This window comes from Xenopus laevis, chromosome 8S, assembly GCF_017654675.1.
Source record: "Xenopus laevis strain J_2021 chromosome 8S, Xenopus_laevis_v10.1, whole genome shotgun sequence".
In the NCBI taxonomy this organism is placed as follows: domain Eukaryota; kingdom Metazoa; phylum Chordata; class Amphibia; order Anura; family Pipidae; genus Xenopus; species Xenopus laevis.
The window spans coordinates 20,802,716-20,825,652 of record NC_054386.1 but is presented as its reverse complement, the minus strand read 5'-3'; the positions used below and the strand labels follow the sequence as shown (position 1 = coordinate 20,825,652).

General features: G+C 38.7%; 1 protein-coding gene across 1 annotated transcript; it reads left to right on the top strand.

The window, feature by feature from the left end:
- Positions 1 to 3,827: 3,827 nt before the first annotated feature.
- On the top strand, positions 3,828 to 22,329 carry golga5.S (golgin A5 S homeolog). Its single transcript, XM_018232414.2, has 13 exons — positions 3,828 to 4,014; positions 5,869 to 6,435; positions 7,670 to 7,894; positions 11,263 to 11,482; positions 11,629 to 11,752; positions 14,101 to 14,304; positions 14,952 to 15,122; positions 15,796 to 15,924; positions 16,903 to 17,001; positions 17,261 to 17,486; positions 18,432 to 18,537; positions 19,994 to 20,057; positions 21,123 to 22,329. The coding sequence occupies exons 2-13, from the start codon at positions 5,916 to 5,918 to the stop codon at positions 21,201 to 21,203; spliced, it is 2,169 nt and encodes a 722-aa protein (XP_018087903.1). The 5' UTR covers positions 3,828 to 4,014; positions 5,869 to 5,915; the 3' UTR covers positions 21,204 to 22,329.
- Positions 22,330 to 22,937: the final 608 nt, after the last annotated feature.

The window sequence follows — 22,937 nt, the reverse complement described above, 5'->3', positions numbered from 1 at the left end:
TTTTGGAGTCAGGAAGACATTTTTCCCCCTCTGAGGCAAATTGGAGAGGCTTCAGATGGGTTTTTTGCCTTCCTCTGGATCAACTAGCAGTTAGGCAGATTAAAAAAAAAGCTAAAGGGTTGAACTTGATGGACATGTGTCTTTTTTCAACCTTACTTACTATGTTACTATGTACCCTCCTCTATGCCATAGACATAGCAGGTAATTATTTTCACTTTCTAGATGTCACTGGACTCCCCACATACCCCTCCCTCCTCACTAATTGTGTAGCCAGTACAAGGGCATCAGGTCCCACATTCTGGCACAAAAACAAGATTTTGGCATGATGCAAAGCTTGCCCTAATAACAATGTCCACAAAAATGGCACCTGTCTGCTTGATATAATTGTGAATTCCAAGACTTAAAGAAACAAAATTTAAATCATTTATATATTATGACTAACATCTTGCTTGACTAACATAATAAAATAGGATTTTGAAATATTTCTTAGGGTTATAAGTCCCTTTTAAATAAAATCTTTAAAAAAATGTGAAGGTAAACCCTAGTAATAAATAGCACATTTTCCATTTACCTGCTAGACTGTGGATTCTACAGCACTGGTTGTAAGAGATCTGAGATTGGGTTCTATATCAAAGTAAACTCCCCCAGTTAGTTTCCCCCAACCATAGATTACGGCTAATTCAACTGTATATTCTCCATAGGGCTTACTACACCCCTGTCAGACTTCATTATATTAGTGCCAGCACCCCGGATGTTTGCACTAGATGTGCTTTGGAAAAGGGGACTTTGTTGCACATGCTGTGGAGCTGTACTAAGCTTTCTACATACTGGAGGAAAATTCTTGACACATTAGATGCGGTGCTACAGGTGACCATTACCAGGTCACCAAAGGTGTGCATCCTGGCCATAATTCAAGACTTGAAGCTGACTCATTATCAGTCGTTTTTCCTTCTTGAGGCCTTACTACTAGCTAAACGGTTAATTACTCAGAATTGGAGAGCGGTGGCTCCTCCTACCTTCTCTTCCTGGAAAGCAATAATGCAGGATACCTGTAACACTGAATGCTTAATGTACCTAAAAAGAGGAGTCCCCATCAAATTTAAAAAAATTTGGGGTCCCTGGACCGACCTTTACCCCCAACAACCAAGACAACTTCTAGCAGTTTAATCTGTCAGGTCTCAGGGAAGGAGGCAGATGTAATATTACTGATGTGAACTGTTGTGCCTAGTAGTGCTGGCAGCACGTTATATTTTCTGCAATATTTTTTGTCTATGACATGTAACTTGTGATACATTGTTCTTCCTTGTTTTGACTTTATTTTGTGAACTGCTACTTTTATACACTCAATAAACTACCCGAATTTAAAAAAAAAAAAAAAAGTAAACTCCCCAGTAGCCAATGTGTTAAAGGGACAATAAAAACACACATTTTAAATTATTAATTTACAACATACCTCAATATATGATGGTAGGAGAATAATTTTCTTTGGAGTTGTTCTGTGTAAGAATTTTTTATAGAATGAAATATAACTGCACCCTAGTGGTCAAGGATAGATTGAAAAGTTCACCTAGTTCTCCTAGGCATTGTATAGCCAAAGCAGGTATGCTTACTACCCAATTAATAAAATAAATGAAATTTAAGATTGTGTGGTTTCTTGTTTCCTCATACAATTTATAAAGATTATCTTTGTTCACTTAATTCAAAATCCATAAAAAAAATTGTTTCACAACTATGTTTCTGAAATGTGCTGAATATTATGCGAGTTAATATGCCAACAAGGATTTTAAAGGCCATATCTTTGATATAAAGTTTGGCCAGATCTTGAAGGGCACCTGTTGGGTAAAAATGTTATCCCCAGCCAAATGTGCTGGCTAATAGAGCCCGCATTCTGGTAGTGGATAACAGTAGGTTTTTTGTTTTAGTTTTTAAATGCCCCCCGCCAGCGCTAGGCTACCCGCACCGGGAGAGTGCTCCTGGGTGCAAGCAGCCATGTTGTGTCACTCGCATGCGCATGTGACGTCACGCACATGAGAAATTCTGGCCAGCTTTTCATTATGCGCATGCAAGTGACTGGACATGGCTGCTCGCACCTGTAGCTCCCAACTGGTTAGGGTTAGCGCCTTTTCTGGAAAAAAATACCGGCCATCCTATATTTTTGTGGTTTTTGCCTATTAATAACATTGTCATCAAGCAGCATTTTTACTGGACAGGCCGGTAAAATACTGGCCAGATGGCAACCCTACTCCTGGTGTGGGTAGCGTAGCGCTGGCGGGGCATTTTTTTCAGAATAAATACAAATAAATAAATATTTTCAGAATAAATACACATTTGTAAGTTCACTCTCTACATCATACTAAGAGTTAACTCAAAGGTGAACAACCCCTTTAAAGGAGAAGTCAACCCCTTCGGCGCTAAAATTCCTCCCCCTCGTAGGCCCCCCTCCCTTTTCGCCCCGGCTTACCTCCCCCCCGGGCAAATGCCCCTAACTTGTTAGTCACCCCCTCTATGCATTTCCTCTCTTGCCGAGTTCACGGGCGCCATCTTCGTCCGATCGCTCTTCTTCCTGTATTTGGTGGCGCATGCACAGTAGGAGGCATTTGCCGGTTGGATCTACTGCGCATGCGCCGAAAGTCACAAAGTTTCCGAAAACGCAGATCAGTACAGGAAGAAGAGAGCTCGGACAAAGATGGCGCCTGTGAACTCGGCAAGAGAAGACCTGCAAGGAGGGGTGACTAACAAGTTAGTGGCATTTGCCCAGGGGGGAAGGAAGGCCCGGGAGGAGGGAGAAGGGAGGGGGCCTATGCAAGTACGGGGGCCAGGGGGGGAGGGATTTTAGCGCTGAAGGGGTTGACTTCTCCTTTAAGCTATTCCAGGGCAATAATGAAATGACCACAGGCAAGTCCCGTGCATAATGGAACTCTATTTGTATAAGCTACACGCAGGGGCGATCCTGGCCCCTCCACCGCCTGAGGCAGCAGCAGTTGCTGCTGCCCCCCTCCCCTGGAAATTCGCTCTTAACGTACCAGGAGCAGCATTTTTGCTGCCCCTGGTACCTAGTGGGGCGCTGCTGCCTGAGGCGATAGCCTCAACTTGCCTCATTGGCGGAGCACCCCTGGCTACACGTCACCATAAGAACAATAGCACACATTTTGTTGCCCAGTTCCAACACAGGTTTATCTAAGTGAAAAATAAAAGATGACAATAAATATGACTTCATACCTCCCAACTGTCCCTTTTTCGGAGGGACAGTCCCTCTTTTGACAGCTCAACCCGCAGTCCCTCATTTGTACTGGAAAGTCCCTCTTTTCTCTGCACTGAACAGCCAGAAAATGAAACAAAGTTTCTCACTTAATTGGCTTTTAGCAGAGAGCCCAGAACACCTAACAGGTGCAAATAAGATACTTTGTAACAATTTTGAGACACAAAAACACAGTTTAGATGAGGAGAAATATTTTCAAACTTTCATAACCTGCCAAATTTTGTAAAACAAACATGGTAATTAGGGGGTGTGGTCACAGAAAGGGGTGTGGTCACAAAATTGCTGCGCTACATACGAAAAAAAACTTTTGTCCCTCTTTTTACTTCCAAAATGTTGGGAGGTATGTGACTTAATTATGTTTATGCTAATTCACATAACTTCAATACGCAGTCGCACCCAAATATTTTTTTATTGGCTTTTAGGTGATACAGCTTACACCCACTGTCTGACTCAGTGTCCCCCTACCACAACCCCCGCGGTCACAAGGCCAGTGTCTTCTATAATCACATCCCCATAGGTACGGTCTCCTCTCTATGGTTTTTAAACTGGAAAGACCAGACACTTCCGTCTTTTGCGCGTCATCTCTATGGTCGGCGTGGTCCTGCGGTTCTGTCAGGCAATGGTGTAGACACCTTGTTTGGGGACCTGTCCTGTGCCAGCAGTTCCGTGTCCACGTCTTCGGTGGGGGATGTATTTGGAGGAGACACTCAGTGACACACCATAGCGGAATTCTTCTTGCGTCCCGTGCTTGTGAGGTAGAAACAATATGGTTTTTTTTTTTAACCTGGGCCATATTTGTCACCGTAGTTAGAGATGCTTTGACTATCACTTTCTGCACTCGCTGCTATTTGTGTCCCTACAATACTTCACTAAAGTACTGACCAGCGTCCACTGAAAGCTTTCACTTGTGCATCATTTAACATTCTATTTCTTTATTCACAACGCTCCCATCGCAATTACCTGCCTAATCAATATGATCTGTTTATCAACTCTGTTGTTGTCATATATAACATGGCTATTACATTAGATATAGGCATTATTTACATTCTATATGGATTTTTTTTGTAATATACACACACATGTATAGGCATTCTGCATCTCACTTTTGTATGCATATTTGTTTTTTCAATATGTTTGGGGGTTTTAACAAGGCCTAGTCTCTTACCTCAATGGAACTATGTTAAAAAATAACCCTGAACCATAGTCCCTAAAAGCAAGGTTCCCTATGAAATTAGTGTGATGTAGACACAACTTAATGTATGTATTGTATACTTTTCTTAAAGGAGAAGGAAAGGTAAAAAGTAAATAATAGGGATGCACCGAATCCAGGATTCGGTATTCGGCCAGGATTTGGCCATTTTCAGCAGGATTCAGATTCGGCTGAATCCTTGAGCCTGGCTGAAACGAATCCGAATCCTTAAAATCATGTGACTTTTTCGTCACAAAACATGGAAGTTAAAACATTTTTAGCCGCGCACAAAGTTTCTTTCCCTCCCTGATTTGCATATGCAAATTAGGGTTCGGTGTTCGGCAGAATCTTTCATGAAGGATTCGGGGATTCTGCCGAATCTAAAAAAAGTGGATTCAGTGTATCCCTAGTAAATAAGCTTTATCAGAAAGGTCTATATAAATACACCAGTAAACCCTCAAAGTAATGCTGCTCTGCAGGGCCGGAACTAGGGTTAGGCAGAGTAGACACGTGCCTAGGGCGCAAAGCTGGGGGGGCGCCAGGCACGGACCTGCTCTGACGCCTACCCCATTGTCCGGTCCCATCTCTCTCCAACTGCCACGATTAATTTTTTGTAATAATGCGCTTCTGCGCATGTGCGCACGTACTTTTGCACATGCGCACCAGAGCACGGTTTCACGCATGTGCACCCAAGCACGCACTCAGCCAGCGCCGGGACCGGCCAGGTTGCTTAGGGTTGGCCCGGCTCTGCTGCTCTGAGTCCTCTGTCAAAAGAAACACAGCATTTCTTTCCTTCTATTGTGTACACATGGGCTTCTATATCAGACTTCCTGTTTTCAGCATAAACCTCCTTGCCCCAGGCGTGCGCATTCTCAGTTTGCTCCTCCCCCCCTCCATTCTCTGCTGTAATCTGAGCTCAGAGCTATAAGTGAGCATTGAGAGACTCAGGCAGGAAGTGATGTCACACCAAGCTAATACTGCAGCTGCTATCCTAAACAAACAGAGAGCTTCTAGAGCTTTTTACTCCGGTATGGTAAAACATTCTACAGAATAAATATAGAATTCTAGCTTGCACTATTGCAGCTAATCTTTGCCAATAAAATGCCTCCGTAGCTTTCCTTCTCCTTTAAAGGGCACCTGTTGGGTAAATATGTTATCCCCAACCAATGGTGCGGGCATCACTTTTTGTTCTGCAGCTCTACAGTTTGGAATTGTAACTGCAATAGCATTTATGCTGTATTATGATAGATTGGAAGATAGGAAAGGAAATGCTTCACTTTTCAAGCACACAAATCATTATAACATAATAGTCTGTTAACATTTTTCCTGCCTGAACATGAGTAAAAAAAGTATATTTCTGTGACAATGCTCCGGTTTGTATAAAGCTTATGATAAACTTTCTTTTTTTTCTTTGTTGCAGGTCATGTTTTTGCATTTGTGATCTAAAGTAGAGAAAGAAGTTCAAATATGTCTTGGTTTACTGATCTGGCAGGGAGGGCCGAGGGTTTTCTGAATTTAGTTGATCAAGGAGCTGCAACAGCTCTGAAAAACAAAGATGGAAATGGCCTAATCATGGGTAGCACTACTGACTATGCAGAAAATTATGAAGAGAAAACGCAGACCACTGAGAAGTATCAATCACAGGCAAAATCTAGCTTCATCTCATCTGCAGCTGATAATATAAAACACCAAAAAGCAACCATGTTAGCTAGTACGGCTAATATAAAAACTGGGACTAAGTCATCTATAGAAAGCTCCCATAATTCTTCAGTAAATGTCTCATCACATAGGTCTACCAGTCAGTTTGTGAGAAGAAAGAAGTCTGAGCCTGATGATGAACAGCTGTTTGACTTTCTCAATAGCTCAGATAAAGTGCACAGCGGGAGTCAAAAAGAAACAAGGAAGGAATCTGCTTCACTTAATCAGTCTGCAAAACCAATCTCTCAGAGTGTCACGATGGCTGAGGACTTCCACAATACAACTGAAGGTAAGGAACATTTTCTTTCCTTGAAATTGTAAATGAGTGAGACCTTAAAGGGATACTGTCATGGGAAAAAAAATTTTTTCAAAATGAATCAGTTAATATTGCTGCTCCAGCAGAATTCTGCACTGGAATCCATTTCTCAAAAGAGCAAACAGATTTTTTTATATTCAATTTTGAAATCTGACATGGGGCTAGACATATTGTCAATTTCCCAGCTGCCCCAAGTCATGTGACTTGTGCTCTGATAAACTTCAATCAGTCTTTACTGCTGTACTGCAAGTTGGAGTGATATCAACCCCCTCCCTTTTTCCCCCCAGCAGCCAAACATGACAGTATCCCTTTAACAGGTTCAAAGACCGTGGGAGAGGAACTTTACTGCAATAAAGTGCAATGAGAGACTAGAACTGAAGACTTAAAAAATAAATGGCTGACATGGTTCTATCTTTATATGTACCTGTCAGTATTACATTATGCATTGGAAGAAAGAATTCAAGAATTCAAAATGATGCTTTCTAATCTAAATCATAAAGGGCCTTAGCATACCACCTCCTTCAGTGATGCTAAGGCCCTCTACGAGATTAGGAAGCATCATTTCAATTCTTTCTCTTACAATTCACAATGGGTGTATTGGCTGTGGCTACTACTGATGTATACATCATCATTGTGACATTGAGCTAAATAACACATAGATGTACAGAGACTGACATTCCCTTATGGGGTTGTCCCCAACTTTTTTTTACCTGTGAGCAACATTCAAAGAAAAAAAGAGTTGGGGAGCAACACAAACATGAAAAATATTCCTGGGTGATTGGCCATTTGGTAGCCCCTATCTGGACTTGCAGCCTATAGGAGGGTCTGTTTCGCAGTACATCTGTTTTTTATGCAACCAAAACTTTCCTCCAAGGCAAGAATTAAAAAATAATAATTTGCTTAGAGGCCACTAGGAGCAAAATCCAAGGGGTTGGTGAACATGTTGCTTATGAGCCACTGGTTGGGGATCACTCCCTTATGTGATAAAACCCACAAGGAAACCTGTCGGGGACCCTTAGTTCATGGCCCTGGCATTAGCGGGTGCCAGACACATTCTACAGCAGGTAAACTAGAATATACTAGTTGTGTAAATGAGCGAATGAATGTCTGTCACATTTCATTGTAGCTGTATTTAGTGGAGTTGCTTGATGCTCACTTTTAGAGTTTACTACTCATGGTTTCATTTTACACTTATTGGTTTGTTTAGATGCTGGGGGTCCATTACATCCTGAACTTGGAATAACTGAACCTGTGGTCAAAGCAGAAACATTACCAGACTCTGTGGCTAGTACTAGCCTTTCAACTACTGAAAACCCAAAGTCACATGAACTGTCTAACTTACGATTGGAGAATCAGCTATTAAGAAATGAGGTGCAGTCTCTCAATCAAGAAATGGCTTCTCTAATTCAGAGGTCCAAGGAAACACAGGAAGGTAGGACTGCATTACAGATCTTTTCTGCTTGACTAACACTTTCACTTCACCACTTGCTTTTCCCTGTGTCCTTTTCATTTTTTTTTTTTACAAATATTCCTAATCTATAGCTTTAAGAAGGGGTTGGATGGTTTTTTAGCAAGTCAGGGAATACAGGTCTATGTAAGATAGCTCATAGTACAAGTTGATCCAGGGACTAGTTTGATTGCCATCTTGGAGTCAGGAAGGAATTTTCCCCCCTCTGAGGCAAATTGGAGAGGCTTCAAATGTTTTTATTTGCCTTTCCTTTTCCTCTGGATAGGCAGGCTATATATAGACTTAAAGGGGTTGTTTACCTTTAAATTAACTTTTAGTATGTTTTGGATGTAGAGAGGGATAATCTAAGACAATTTGCAATTGGTTTTAATTTTTTATTATTTAAGGTTTTTGAGTTATTAAGCTTTTTATTCAGCAGCTCTTCATTTTGCAGTTTTAGTAATCTGGTTGCTAGGATTCAAAGGTGCAGGCTTACTATGCTCCTGAATTCTCTCAGTGATTTGCCCTTCAAATTCAGCAGCTCTCCAGTGTGCAATTTCAGCAATCTGGTTGCTACGGGCCAAATTACCCTAGCAACCATGCACTGATTTGAATAATAGACTGGAATATGAATAGGAGAGGCCTGAATAGAAAGATGAGTAATTAAAAAGTAGCAATAACAATACATTTGTAGCCTTACATAGTATATGCTTTTCTAGATGGGGTCAGCGATGCCCATTTGAAAGCTGCAAAGAGTCAGAAGAAAAAGGCAAATAACTATTCAACTATATACAAAATAAATAATGAAGACCAATTGGAAAGTTGCTTAGAACTGGCAATTCTATATCATACTAAAGTTACCTTAAAGGTGAACCACCCCTTTAAGGTTGAACTTGATGGACGTGTTTTTCTTTTCAACCTAACTTACTATGTTACTATACTACGTTACTATGTATCTTATCGTATACATACAGTTAAATACAATGTTTAGGTTATTTGTGCTGCACTTATACTGAAAATGGTTTTACTTGTTTATTATGAGTAGAAGGGCTTCTTCTAAATATTGCAATATTATACGTTTTAATAGGAAAGTGTCAGCATGGCTTTAAAAATATACCAACTGTCAATGTTATTTTCTAAAAATGTTTTAGAACATCAAATTGGTGCTTTGTAGATTTTTTTGGAACTTTCCCCCATCACTCTCCATTGAACACAGTCCCTGGTTTATCACCTATTTTAGGGGCTTTTTGTCATGAATTCAGCATTCAAGTTCTATGTTATTGTTTACCGTATATACTCGAGTATAAGCCGACCCGAGTATAAGCCGAGGTACCTAATTTTACCTACGAAAACTGGGAAAACGTATTGACTCTAGTATAAGCCTAGACACAACTACAGCCCTGTCTCCCAGCTGCGCACATTCTGCCAAAGCGACCCCCCCATCGATCAACCAGACTTCTTTGCAAAGTTGATGGTGACAGAGAATTGCCAAACGGATTACTGTGTGCATTGTCCCACTGTCCCACTACCATGTGCAGAGGGTGCTGTTTGATATTGCCATCACTGTTAATCTTTCGTATAACCAACAGAGGGCGCTGTGTGATATTGCAGTCACTGTTAATCCTTCATATAACCAACAGAGGGTGCTGTGTGATATTGCAGTCACTGTTAATCTTTCATATAACCAACAGAGGGCGCTGTGTGATATTGCAATCACTGTTATTCTTTCATATAACCAACAGAGGGCGCTGTGTGATATTGCAGTCACTGTTATTCTTCCATATAACCAACAGATGGAGCTGTGTGATATTGCAGTCACTGTTATTCTTTCATATAACCAACAGAGGGCGCTGTGTGATATTGCAGTCACTGTTATTCTTTCATATAACCAACAGAGGGTGCTGTGTGATATTGCAGTCACTGTTATTCTTTCATATAACCAACAGATGGCGCTGTGTGATATTGCAGTCACTGTTATTCTTTCATATAACCAACAGAGGGTGCTGTGTGATATTGCAGTCACTGTTATTCTTTCGTATAACCAACAGAGGGCATTGTGGGATATTGCAGTCTCTCCCCAAGTGAACTGTTGGTATAGGAATGATTAAAAGTGACTGCAATCTCAGCTACTGCCCGCTGACCCGAGTATAAGCTGAGGTAGACTTTTTCAGCACATTTTGGATGCTGAAAAACTCGGCTTATACTCGAGTATATACGGTATTTGTGCAGAAGCAGAATTATTGAGATTTGCACAGAACTGCATTATTATATGCTATTTCTGCAAATTTAAATGTCATGAATAACAAACTATAGAAAGGTCTAGATATATTCTTCATCATGAATGCGGCCGTCCTAGAAATAAAGTAGGTCTTGCAGAATTTCAACAACTTATAATGGCCCTTACTGTCATTCAAGTTTGATGTGGCAAGCCAAAAAGTAAAGTGCTCTGGGATATTGTCAAATGTGCACTAAGCCCTGACATCACATCCAGTGATACCAGCCTGAAGGTTATTCCATCTTCAGTGTTTTAGAAGAATATATTTATCAACAATTGACCCATGTGTAGGGTCAAAGTTCATCCTAAAGGTTTTATTTTTTTATGTATTTATTATTATTGTACTGAGTGTCATGAACCATGTTATGTTACTGAAGTCTAAATCAGTGTTGTTTTTCAGTAAAACAATCTCTACCCTAATCAGATTTTGACTAGAGTTTAGCTGAGCAACAAAACAATGTTATTAAAACATAGCAAGCAGTTTATTTATGACACTGCAGGGTGGGTGGAAACCTTTGAAAAGTAACATACAGTAGATCCCCCATTTTACATTTTTCAGGGGACCTGGAAAAAATAGTGGAATATCCAGGAAAAAGTAAAATGAGAGAAATATTTTAAAACTTATTCTTTTAAGTAATCAAATGATATAAGCAAAGGAGTCTTTTTTTTTTTAACTTTGAGATACAATATTCACTGTGTTAATGACAAGGAATAAGTATTGCAGCGTTAATATTACACTTTGGGACAACGTGCAAGACTTCTCTGACAACCTAAAGCAATGTGCATACTAATTGGAATTGCCTATTCACAGACAAAACCATAGTAAAATATACAACTGGTTAGTATTTTAAACATCTTAATTTCACTAATAATATTTACAGAGGACAACCATCCACTTTTGGGAACATCAGGACAAAATTATTGTGTAATATTAAAAACATGATGTAAAATCAGGGAAAAGCGCTCATTCAAATGGTGTAAAATGTGGGAAAAGTTAAAATCCAGATATGTCAAATTAAGGTTTTATTGTATAAAAATTTGGGTATACTTTATACAATATTAATCTTTTTTTTTGAAGAACTGAATGAGGCCAGGACGAGAATGGAGAAGTGGAATGGGGATAATTCCAAAAATGACCGAACTGTGAGGGAACTTCGAGCCCAAGTGGATGATTTGAGTGAGGCTATGACTGCAAAGGATTCCCAGCTGGCTATCCTGAAGGTCAGACTACAGGAGGCAGACCAGTTGCTGAAGAGTCGAACAGAGGCTCTGGAAACCCTCCAGAGTGAAAAATCTAGGTGTGTAAGCATTATCACTAGAATTGTATGTATCAAAAACACTTCAGACATAATAAATACACACACATATATAATGTCATCTTTTACATAGGAATATCCCCTGTAGTAGATACTATTATTTATTTACTGATACTTCATTTGTGTAGAATAATGCAGGACCAAAGTGAAGGGAGCAGTCTTCACAATCAGGCATTACACACCATGCAAGAGAGACTTCGAGAAGCAGAGTCAACACTGAAAAGGGAACAGGAAAATTACAAACAGATGCAGGTCTGTGTAAATAACTATATACTATACATTTCATTAACTGAATAATGACAGGAAAGTTATCATCCTTGTGTACTTTTAGGTTTTGGCTGTAACTGAGGAATCACTTGTTCCCCAGCATCAGTTGTAGCTAACTGCTTCCCCATAAACTGCATCCATTGTTGACCAGGCCTCCATTTTCACAGCATTTCAAGAAGGTTAGAAGAGACCGTACACAGGGGTCGCCATGTTGCTTAGTAGCAGTTTCGGAAATTTTCTTTCTCTTATAAGGATAAATACATGCACAACGTACAGAAACTCTGTAAAAGTGATTAACAGAAGCTTTACAGAAGCGATACAAAATAAAAAAAAGCCTGACAATTAGAAAAGTACCTTGCAAGGTCTGGTTCCCAAACTTTTTTTTTTTATCCATGAGCGACATTGAAATGTAAAAAGTGTTTGTGATCAACACTTGCATGAAAAAAAGGCTGTGATTGGGTATATGGCAGCACCACATTTGGATACAAGCCAGCAGGTGGCTGTTTGGCAGTATTCTTGTGTCCTAATATCTCCAAAGATTTCTTCCAAGCCAGGGATGTAAAATTAAGAACCTACTTTACAGTCACTGGGACATGGTGCTTGTGAGCCACTGGTTGGGGATCACTGATAATGTAAGCCATTGCTAGATATTGAGGTTCTAGCCAAGGTTTAGAATCCTAAAGGTGACCATACACTGCCTAATACTTCTTAGTATTAGACCGATCACTACACAGGCCGAAGTGAAGGAATCCGGTATGAAAGGTCATTCATGTGCATGGCCACTCTCCTATTGTTCGTGATTTGGCTGAACCCAGGCATTTTTTGTATCAATTGACCGAATCTTTAGTCCTAACCTAACCAAATCCAAACCCTAAATATTGTGACAAAACACATGACAACTAAAGGTAATGATTATTATTTTCATGATACAATATTTTGAGAGTGTTTTGAAACTCACACTTGACGTACCCAGTATAGTCTCTTATGTATAGTACTGGGGGCTCTGGAGGAACGTCATTTCGTTTCTACTATGTACTGTGTTACTGTATATGGCTGAAATGACAATAAAATCCACTTGGCTTGACTTGATATGCAAAATATGGTTCGGATTTGGTTTGGGATTCAACCAAATCATTCGGTGGATTCCGTATTCCACTTTTAAATTTTAAAATTTTGGATTCAGTGTATTGCTAATTTTTGTGGTTTATTCATAGTTCGAAAAGATCAAAATATGTTGATTTCTTCCTTCTGAGTCTTTGGACAATTTCTAACATATGACATCTAAGCATGAATAGCCAGAGGAGCCAATAATCCTGAGATTTTACAGGATCAAAGATGGTCAGACGTAATGAAAAATGATTAAATGCTGTGAAGATGGGCCATGGCTGTTCTGATTGTTTAAGCCTAATCTGCCAATAGAAAAACATAAATATATGTAATGGCCACTTCTGTGGTTTTCATTTGTTCAGCCCCTGGGACAATTTTTGGAGTACCATGCAGGTTGTCCCGTCCGCCCTAACACTGTCCCTTCCTTATAATGCTTTGTTGATCAAAAAAGCAAATCTATTGGTTATTGCACAATTTTATATAAATCAATTTGAACCTTACATATTAGTATTTTCTGCGTTTGCCATCTCAACTGCTCAGTGGGAACTACATAATTGATCTTGCCGAACGTCAGAGATACATGACAATAATATGGCACACAGATGGGGTCAGGCTGTGGCAGACTATATCATGTGGAGGGGCAAGCCCCACAAATGTTGTATGCATCCCTTTTTACAAAAAGGGCCAGGTTCAATTAGATAAGAAAGACTTATTCAGTTTCAGATTGTCCCCTAAAACCAGATGCAATTCTAGTGAGAAAATCATATCTCTTGCTGTTGAATATTATGGAAAATAGGAGAAAACGTTATCACGTAAACGTACCCGTACATTTTAATGTGATTAACCATAAAATAACATTCACGCATTGATTTGAAATTGGCCCAATGTTGCCCATTTGCAGCGGGTTTTCATGTGTGTCAATTTGGATTTTTACAGACATTTGGAGGGTGCCGATCCTTCCCATTACTGAGCAAAGTAGTGGAGTACTTAAATAGGCTAGGTTTCTTATGAGAGACTCTCTTCTCTCTCACTAGTTTACCATAATATCATCTCCATTCTAGTAGCTCTGTACATCCCCTCCCACTCCTTTGAAAGTTTTATGTTAATCTTCTTTTCTTTTAGTATTTCAATATTAAAATAAATGTTGTGTAACACTGCAGAACAAATGAGGAAAACTGCTTCTGTGAATTCATTCATTATTTGCTTTAAACATACCTTATTTTTAGAATGAGTTTGCTACCCGATTGAGTAAAATTGAAGCAGAGCGTCAGAATCTGGCAGAAGCTGTCATCCTGGCAGAGAAGAAGCACATTGAAGAGAAGAGAAAGAGTGAGGATTTGCAGCAGCAGCTGAAAACATCCAAAGTTGGATTAGATTCCCTGAAACATGAAATGGCTGATTACAAACAGAAAGCAACACGAATACTACAGGTAAGATCAGCTTTTATCTCTTAACATCTTTCAAGTATTCACTCATTACGCTCTTATATTGATCTAGTCCTCAACATTTCGTTTATTGCCTCTTCAAGGCTTATTAAAAGATCTGCGCCATATTCCCACTTTATCGCCTGATTTTGTTGAGTGTCTGTATGTAATGTGTATGTTTGTGTGCAGGGCTGCAAAGAATGTTGGATATTTATACAAACTTCTTGATGATAATAAAAGGGGGCTGAAACAGATTTTGCTTAAACCCAGACAGTCTGAAAACTTTATAGTTACATTGATTTGTCACTGAAATTCTCTCTCAGAATTAGATTACAACCTTGCAGCTATGTCTAACCCACTGAGTCAGATCTGTTTAGATAAGTCTATTTTCTGCTAAACTGAAAGGTCAAACACAAATTCAAAAAAAAGAGGACTTTTATGATGTACTCTATAGAATTTATGAATTACTTTCTAAGTATCATTTTACAGCCTTTCAGTTTCATCTACAATACAGATAAAGGCTGATTATTAGAATTCAGATTCCATGTGGGCTTACCATACTGGATGTTATTGCTATATAGCCACATGAGCATTTGTTAAAAAAGTTGTTTTAGACTCACTAAATGCAATTGCATTTTATCTGCATTTTTCAGTCCAAAGAAAAGTTGATAAACAGTCTGAAAGAAGGATCTGGTATTGAGGGACTGGACAGTCACAGCGCAAGCACCATGGAGCTGGAGGAGATGAGACATGAGAGAGACATGCAAAGAGAGGAGATCCAGAAGCTGATGGGGCAGATCCAGCAACTGAAAGCTGAGCTGCAGGTACTCCTTTGTCTTTATTCCCTCAGTTGATACTTTATAGAAGATTATATTATTTATTAACATTGTGGTTGCCAGTTTGCAAAGAATGTGCAGGCTGTCCCCAAACATTTTAATTTGTTCCATATTCTTTAGGCCTCATATGAGTCCTCGGATAATACTAAAACTAATCTTGGTAATGAGTTCTGTTTTGCATTCTTCTCTCACTAGTTTTGTCATGCACTAATTGTAATTTTTTTTTTTTTTTTTAAATATCTTGTGTCACTGAAGCAATCGTATAAGCATGCAGACATAAAATACACACTAACACTCAAGTGTTATCTTTTAAATATATATATATATATATATATATATATATATATATATATATATATAGTCAAATATTCCACCGGCACTCACCCTCAATGTATCAAATCCCGGGTGCTCCTCAGGGGGGAACAAATAGATGCAATCAGGAGCACTCACGGTTGAAGTGATCAAAGTATATCTTTTATTGGAGTGTTACAAACTACCCCACATCTATATATATATATATATATATATATTGACCAGGCCTGTAGTCAAGCCTGAAAATCTAATAAACTGAATTGTCTTAGAGGTAGCTAGTCCAGTGTCACTTCCAGTGTTGTACACAGACAATAATACACCCACCTTCTAAATGTTCCTCTGCTTTCAGGATGTAGAGACCCAGCAGGTGAGTGAGGTGGAATCTGCCAGGGAGCAGTTGCAGGATGTGCACGAGCAATTAGCTACACAACGAAGAGCCAAGCAAGAGCTGGATGCAGAACTGGAACGTCAGAAGCAGGTGAGGACTTATTTAGCAAGCTCACTCCCGGACCATTTGTATACATAGGGTAGCACCTGTACAGGCATCCTACTACTGAGGGATCAAACCATTCCTTGACACAATGTGTAAACTTTTGCTAAATACATGTATAACACCACTGCCTCTCCAAGAGCATAATTAATTGGATTACCACATTATGGGGCAGATTTATCAAAATGTGAGTTTAGATTTTAATAAATAAAAACTCACCCATGTTCTATTCATTAATATGGGATTTGTAGGAGTGTATTTATTGAATGGTGAGTTCTAACTTTCACCCATTGATAAATATGCTTAAAAAAACCATAGGAATGCATAGAACATGGGTGAGTTTTTATTTATGAAAATCACATTTTGATAAATTTGCCCCTATGTGTTCACCTAATGGAAATATTAAAAGATGAAAGTAGAACTGTTTTCCATTTTATTTATCCTAGTTTCTGTGTAGATATTATGTCGGCTTGTAGTACTAGGAACATGGCATTTCTGAGGCAAACATCTGTCAAGAAATCCACTCATGCTTTTAGCCAATTGCAATTTAATTGTATTTGGGGCTTGGACCATTTTGTCTTTCAAAAACAGAGATTTATGTGCCATAACCCTTAACCTTACCTAGGCAGCAACTGACTAGTGAAAATCTGGTCACAATTTTCTTATTGCCACCAACAGGTCTACTGCTATTTTTAGAAACCTGTTAGAATAAGCCAGGAGGGGTACAAGGTCATTTTGTCTGAGCTAAGACACACCATAGTGGCCTATACACCTATGTTTCAGTAAAGGTATTGCTCTGTATTGGGTATAAATCTGCTGGAACATTTCAGAGCATAGTTGCCCTTTAATTTTTAAATTATCTAATATTTTTACATTTTTATATCTGCAATAAGATTACAATATTAGGCGTCTTCCCTTTATTAATACATTTATACACTGATATTTTTTATATACATATATTTTAAGGAGTTTCAGTTCATGCAAGAGGATCTTTACAGGACCAAGAATACACTACAGGGAAGAATCCGAGACAGAGAGGATGAGATTCAGAAACTACGGAATCAGGTATCTACCTAAACTTAATTTACTACTGTATACTGGACATTTAGGAATTGCTGCCGACAAATGCCTCACAGCAGTGGGTAAGTCTCTGTCCTTATATTTCACGTTATCTTGTAGGTCTTTTACCTACAACCTTACACGTCCTTCCCGGAACATCTAGTTTTGTAACAGATGTAGTGATAAAGGTTTTCCTGTTCTTGCTCCGTTTTTAATAGAATAGGGAATGATATATTTAACTGCCTTTATCCCATAAATCATGCAGCTTACCAACAAGGCCCTGAGCAGTAGCAGTCAAACTGAGCTGGAAAATCGTCTTCACCAGCTGACTGAAACTCTAATACAGAAGCAGACCATGCTGGAAAACCTAAGCACTGAGAAGAACTCGCTAGTGTATCAACTAGAAAGGCTTGAGCATCAGCTGAAGAGTGTACAAGGGAGTAGCTTGAATGGATCTTCTATCAACATGTCAGTAATAGACAGCAATGAAGGTAAAGCAGTTCATAAAGAAAACATTATATTGACATTAAAAATAGGCTCTGAGCATATCACAGATCCTCAGCAACTGTTGGGCTACTAACCTCACACATCCCTGTTAATTTCATATTCTCTTTGCAAACTACTATTTCTTATGCTTAATTTATTTATGCATAATTTTGATTTCAGGGAATCTATTTTCTCAATGCTATTTGGCTTAACTACTGATTCTAGGAATTCAAAGAACTACAAAAACATTATGCCAAATTATGCCTTCTGCTATCACTTGGCAGTACAGAAACACAGTGTGAATAAGGCAGTATAAATCCCTATACCTACGTTACAGTTCATAGATCAGAAGCCATTTGAAGCAGTTCGATGTAACTGGACAAAAACAGAAACCATATCGTATAAACATCAAAAATGTCAATCAAGACTAGATAACATGTCTGAATAGTGACATGAACGTAGACCATAGAGTCGTTGGTGGGATTCATTATCTATTAATTAGTTTATTAATAAAATTTATATAGATCTGCAATAGCCATATTTTGTTAGACGTATGAAGAACACTAATTAATTAAAACAGGAGCTTTAAATAATGATATGCTTGACATAGAGAAGTAAGGGTCTGTTTTGCTATAATTCTGAAGCCATTGTTTATAAAGGTTACAATTCAAGGATGAATACTCAGGTTCCATCTGAGAAGTCAATCAGCACTTACCCATTGTATTTATCTTATGAGCTGTTTAAAAAAAGTGCCTACAGTTTTGACTTCTAGTGAAGATTAATGTCCATTATTGTTTTACACTAATTCACTTGGCCTATGGAAATAAATGCAATAGGCAAACTCTCAGTCATCCTTTTTAGCTGTGACTTAATCTCTGTGTAACATAGGAAGATAATAGAACAACTTCTCAGACTACACTGTGCACAAACCTACTGCCATCCTTACATAGGTGCCCGAATGAGAAATGTTCCAGTACTTTTCAGTGATTCAGACGCTAACGTTCCTGGGATGTATGGCAGAGTTCGGAAGGCAGCAACCACTATAGACCAATTCAGGTAAATATCAGTTTTTAGACATAATAGTTCATCTGTTTCTGTCTTCACCTGTGCCTAAAAAGCTTTCTGTAACTGGTACTCAAAACTTATTTGAAATAGAAGATGCCTTCATTTGTTGTGCTTCATGTATCCTGACTATGGGGCAGATATATCAAAGAGTGAAATTAAAGCTCACCGCAGAAATTAAAGCTCAGCCATTTTCTGTTCAATTCTGTGGGATTTTTAGAAACGTATTTATCAATGGGCAGGACCGCCATCAGAAATCGCAGGGCCCCATACAACAAAATTTCCTGGGCCCCCTGGGCTACACCCACCGCAAGCCCCACCTACAGGTCCGCCCTCCCCACCCCACAGGTCCTCCATCACACAGTAAAAAAAACAAAATAAATATTGGTGGCTTGGGTTCCCCATAAAAAAAACATTTGTGGCCAGGGCCCCCCCATTAAAAAATATTGGTGGCTAGGACCCCACATGAGAAAAAAAAAATTGGTTGCCTAAATTGGTGGCCAGGGCCCCTTAAACGTCCATGCCTTCCCGAAGTCAGCAGCTCTCAGAAAGATGGGGGCTCCGCTAATCAAGTAAGTGTGGCGTGGCCGGGCCCCCCTTACCCTCGGGGCCCCCTACAACTCTCCCCCCTGTCCCCCCCTGATGGCGGCCCTGTCAATGGGTGAAAGTTATATAGTTAAGTTGTGTTGAAAAAAGACCAAATCCATCAAATTCAACCCCTCCAAATGAAACCCAGCATCCATACAAATAGTTAAGCCCATAAATCTTTGGACAGACAACTTTTTTTTTTAAATTCAGTTCTGTACATTACCACAATGAAAGGGTTTTCAACCAAGTATTAGAAATGAACATTTTATTTTCAGTTTTTTAATGTTTGCAATTGCTTTTGAGCCCCTGAAATGAAGTGATTGTGTTAAAAAAAAGTAGGGATGCACCAAATCCAGGATTTGGCCTTTTTCAGCAGGATTTGTATTCGGCCGAATCCTTCTGCCTGGCCGAATCGAATCTGAACTCTAATTTACATATGCAAATTAGGGGCGGGAGGGAAATCACGTGACTTTTTGTCACAAAACAAGGAAGTAAAAAATGCAAATTAGGGTTCGGATTCGGTTCGGTATTTGGCCAAATCCTTCGGCAAGGATTCGGGGGTTTGGCCCAATCCAAAATAGTGGATTCGGTGCATCCCTAAAAAAAAGGCTTTAGTTCCTCACATTTTTATGCAATCTTTTTGTTCAACCCACTGAATTAAAGCTGAAAGTCTGCAGTTCAACTGCATCTGAGTTGTTTCATTTAAAAATTCATTGTGGTAATGTACAGAACCAAAATTAGAAAAAAAGTTGCCTCTGTCCAAAGATTTATGGGCCTAACTGTAAAAGCACAATTCACAAAAATAAATTGAAATGGAGAAATTAAATGTGGCAGCAATAATAATTCCATGTTGTATTTGCAGTATACGTCTAGGAATATTTTTAAGAAGATATCCTATTGCAAGGGTGTTCATTATAATTTATATGGTGAGTATAGATAGATGGATATATATCTTTCTTTTTATAATAATTGCTCTGCATGCTTAATTTGTGGTCTGTTATTTTCTCATGTCTCTAAATATGTAGTTCAGACAAATATAACTTCAATATTATATATAAATAAGCCTGTGTGTATAATAATCATGTGATTTTTGTGTGTTGACACGAGTTATTCTTTATAGTTGCTGAACACCGTTATTCTCACAACAAGGGCTGCAGATTGTTGGGTCAGATTCATACTCTGTCTCTCTTTCCTTCCAAGTTTCATTTTCTGTGGCCTTTTGTTGTCGGTTGAAGCCCTTTGTTCTTCTTAAACTGCCTGCAGAACCAGATGGCATTTTACTGGCAAATCTGCCTACCTCTCAGGCCAAAGATCACAGGATGCTCATAGCAAAGTAAACCTTGTAATCAGGGTTACAAAAAAAGAACTCCAGAGTATGCAAAGTATTTGGACATTGTGCTAGGCAACATGTCACAAATCTAAAAGTCAGAGCAGAGTTTTTATTTTTAGATCAAGGACGTATATGCTCACTTAAGAGAATGAAAGCTACCATACTTGAGAAAACAGCTCTAGAAGCTCTCTGTTTGTTTAGGATAGCAGCTGCCATATTAGCTTGGTGTGACATCACTTCCTGCCTGAGTCTCCCTGCTCACTCATAGCTCTGGGCTCAAATTACAGCAGGGAGGGGAGGCGGGAGAGAGTAGCAAACTGAGCATGCTCAAGCCCTAGCCCTGGAGGTTTTTGCTGAAAACAGGAAGTCTGATACAGAAGCCCATGTATACACAATAGAAGGATAGAAATGCTGTGTTTCTTTTGACAGAGGACTCGGAGCAGCATTACTTTGAGGATTAAAGCTAACTTTTCTGATAAAGCTAACTTAATTTTAGCCTTTCCTTCTCCTTTAAGGTCAACAACTGATTCATTGACTTGTTTCCTCATTAAAACATTGTTCTGTTAGCTATCACTGCTGGCTTTTCAGTCTGTGAATACTATGTAAGTGTACAAAGAAATATGAAGGCATGTAACCACTACAATGTAATGTTTGCTTACAGGCCCTGTTACACCTCTGGGTAATGATTGTTCTTCTGACCTACACACCAGAAATGCACCACGACCACCCCTCTGGAAAATAGCAAGCGAGGCCCAAGAAGTGCATCCTTATTAGCAGAAGTGCCATATTATTCAGCCACCATTCAACAGGTGCAATCATTGCATCTAAGGTCTCTGTATATTTTTATGGGTACTTAAACTACAACCTTTAGACAGTTAATGTATAAAATGATTTCTGGTGACTGGTATTCTAATCCTTTTCCTTCAATAGGTGTACTTTGGTACATGGAACGGTAAATGCCTAAACTGGCACTTTTTATTTATTTTCACAGTCAATATAAGTCTGAGGAGCAAAGATGGCAGGGAGGTGGACAAAAATGACTTTACTTTGCAGATACTTAGCTAAATTGTCCATTTCCATCACCCAAAAATAATTTATAACGGTAACATGGAACATCAGTACAGCATGTTCTACTGGCACCTTACTGTGTATCAGGGCACTCTTTCTGTGCCCAAGAAATTATTCACTAGTTACATTTTCCTAATCTGTCCAGTACTGAGCTGATTACTTGGATTTTGCAATACTTATAATAATAATAATATTTAATTCATTCTTTATTTTAAGGGGCAGATTTATTAAGGTTCGAATTATAAATTCGTATTATAAATTAAAATGTTCAGTTGGATTTTTGGTCAAAACTCACAAATTTGCGTTGGGAATAATTCAAAATCATATTCGAGATTTATCATACCTTGACCCTGGGAACAACTCGAATTCAACTAGTCGTCACTTAAAACGTGCCGAGTTCATGTAGAAGTCAATGGCAGAGGTCCAGTGAACTATTTGAAGATGTTAATAGCCTTCGAGGAAAAAAACGATTTCGAACGAGTTTCGAGAATTCGATTCCAGTTTTCAGGTCGGTAATATTTGAACGAGTTTTAGACTTTCCAGTTTTTTCTTTAATAAGATATTATCTGAGTTTCGAGGTCATTCGAGGTAAAAAAAAAAACTCGACCTTTGATAAATCAGCCCCTTAGTGTAAGAATATGATTATGCTCCTATTCCTCATCTTCCTCAAACTACTATTGCACTTGTAAAATTTTAAATGTAAATAGATATTTTTTTTTCTTTAATCTGTAAACTGACTGGCAGGACTGTCAAATAACGTGCAATCTTTTAGTAAATAAATGTAAAATATGATCACAACATAACATGTTTGAATTATTTCTTTATTTTTTTTGTCGCATTTCTATTTTAAAAGTATTTTTTCGTTGGAATTCTAAAGTTGTTCATCAGGGGGCACTAAAGAGTTACAGATATACAGTTGTGTTCAGAATAATAGCAGTGTATTTAAAAAAAAAAAAGTGAATAAAGCTCAAAATCCTTATAATAGCTTTGTATTTCCATACACACAAATACACTGCTCATTCTATTCCAAATCAAAAGATGAAGAAAAATATATCAAATTTATGTTATTCCTTTATAGAAAGTGAAAAAAATGGAATATCATTCTGTTCCAAAAAAAAGCAGTGTCAGCATTCTTCTTTACAAACTCAAACATTCACTGTATCAACTGAAAAATGTTTCAAGATTTTGCTTTCCTTTGAATCACTGACTTCTGGCACCTGTTACATTCCACAATTCTTCTGCATTTCTTGGTTCTGCCTCAGAAACAACATTTTTGATGTCACTCCACAAGTTTTCTATTGGATTAAGGTCCGGGGATTGGGCTGGTCACTCCATAATATAAATCTTGTTGGTCTTGGAACCAAGATGTTGCTCATTTACTGGTGTGTTTGGGGTCGTTCTCTTGTTG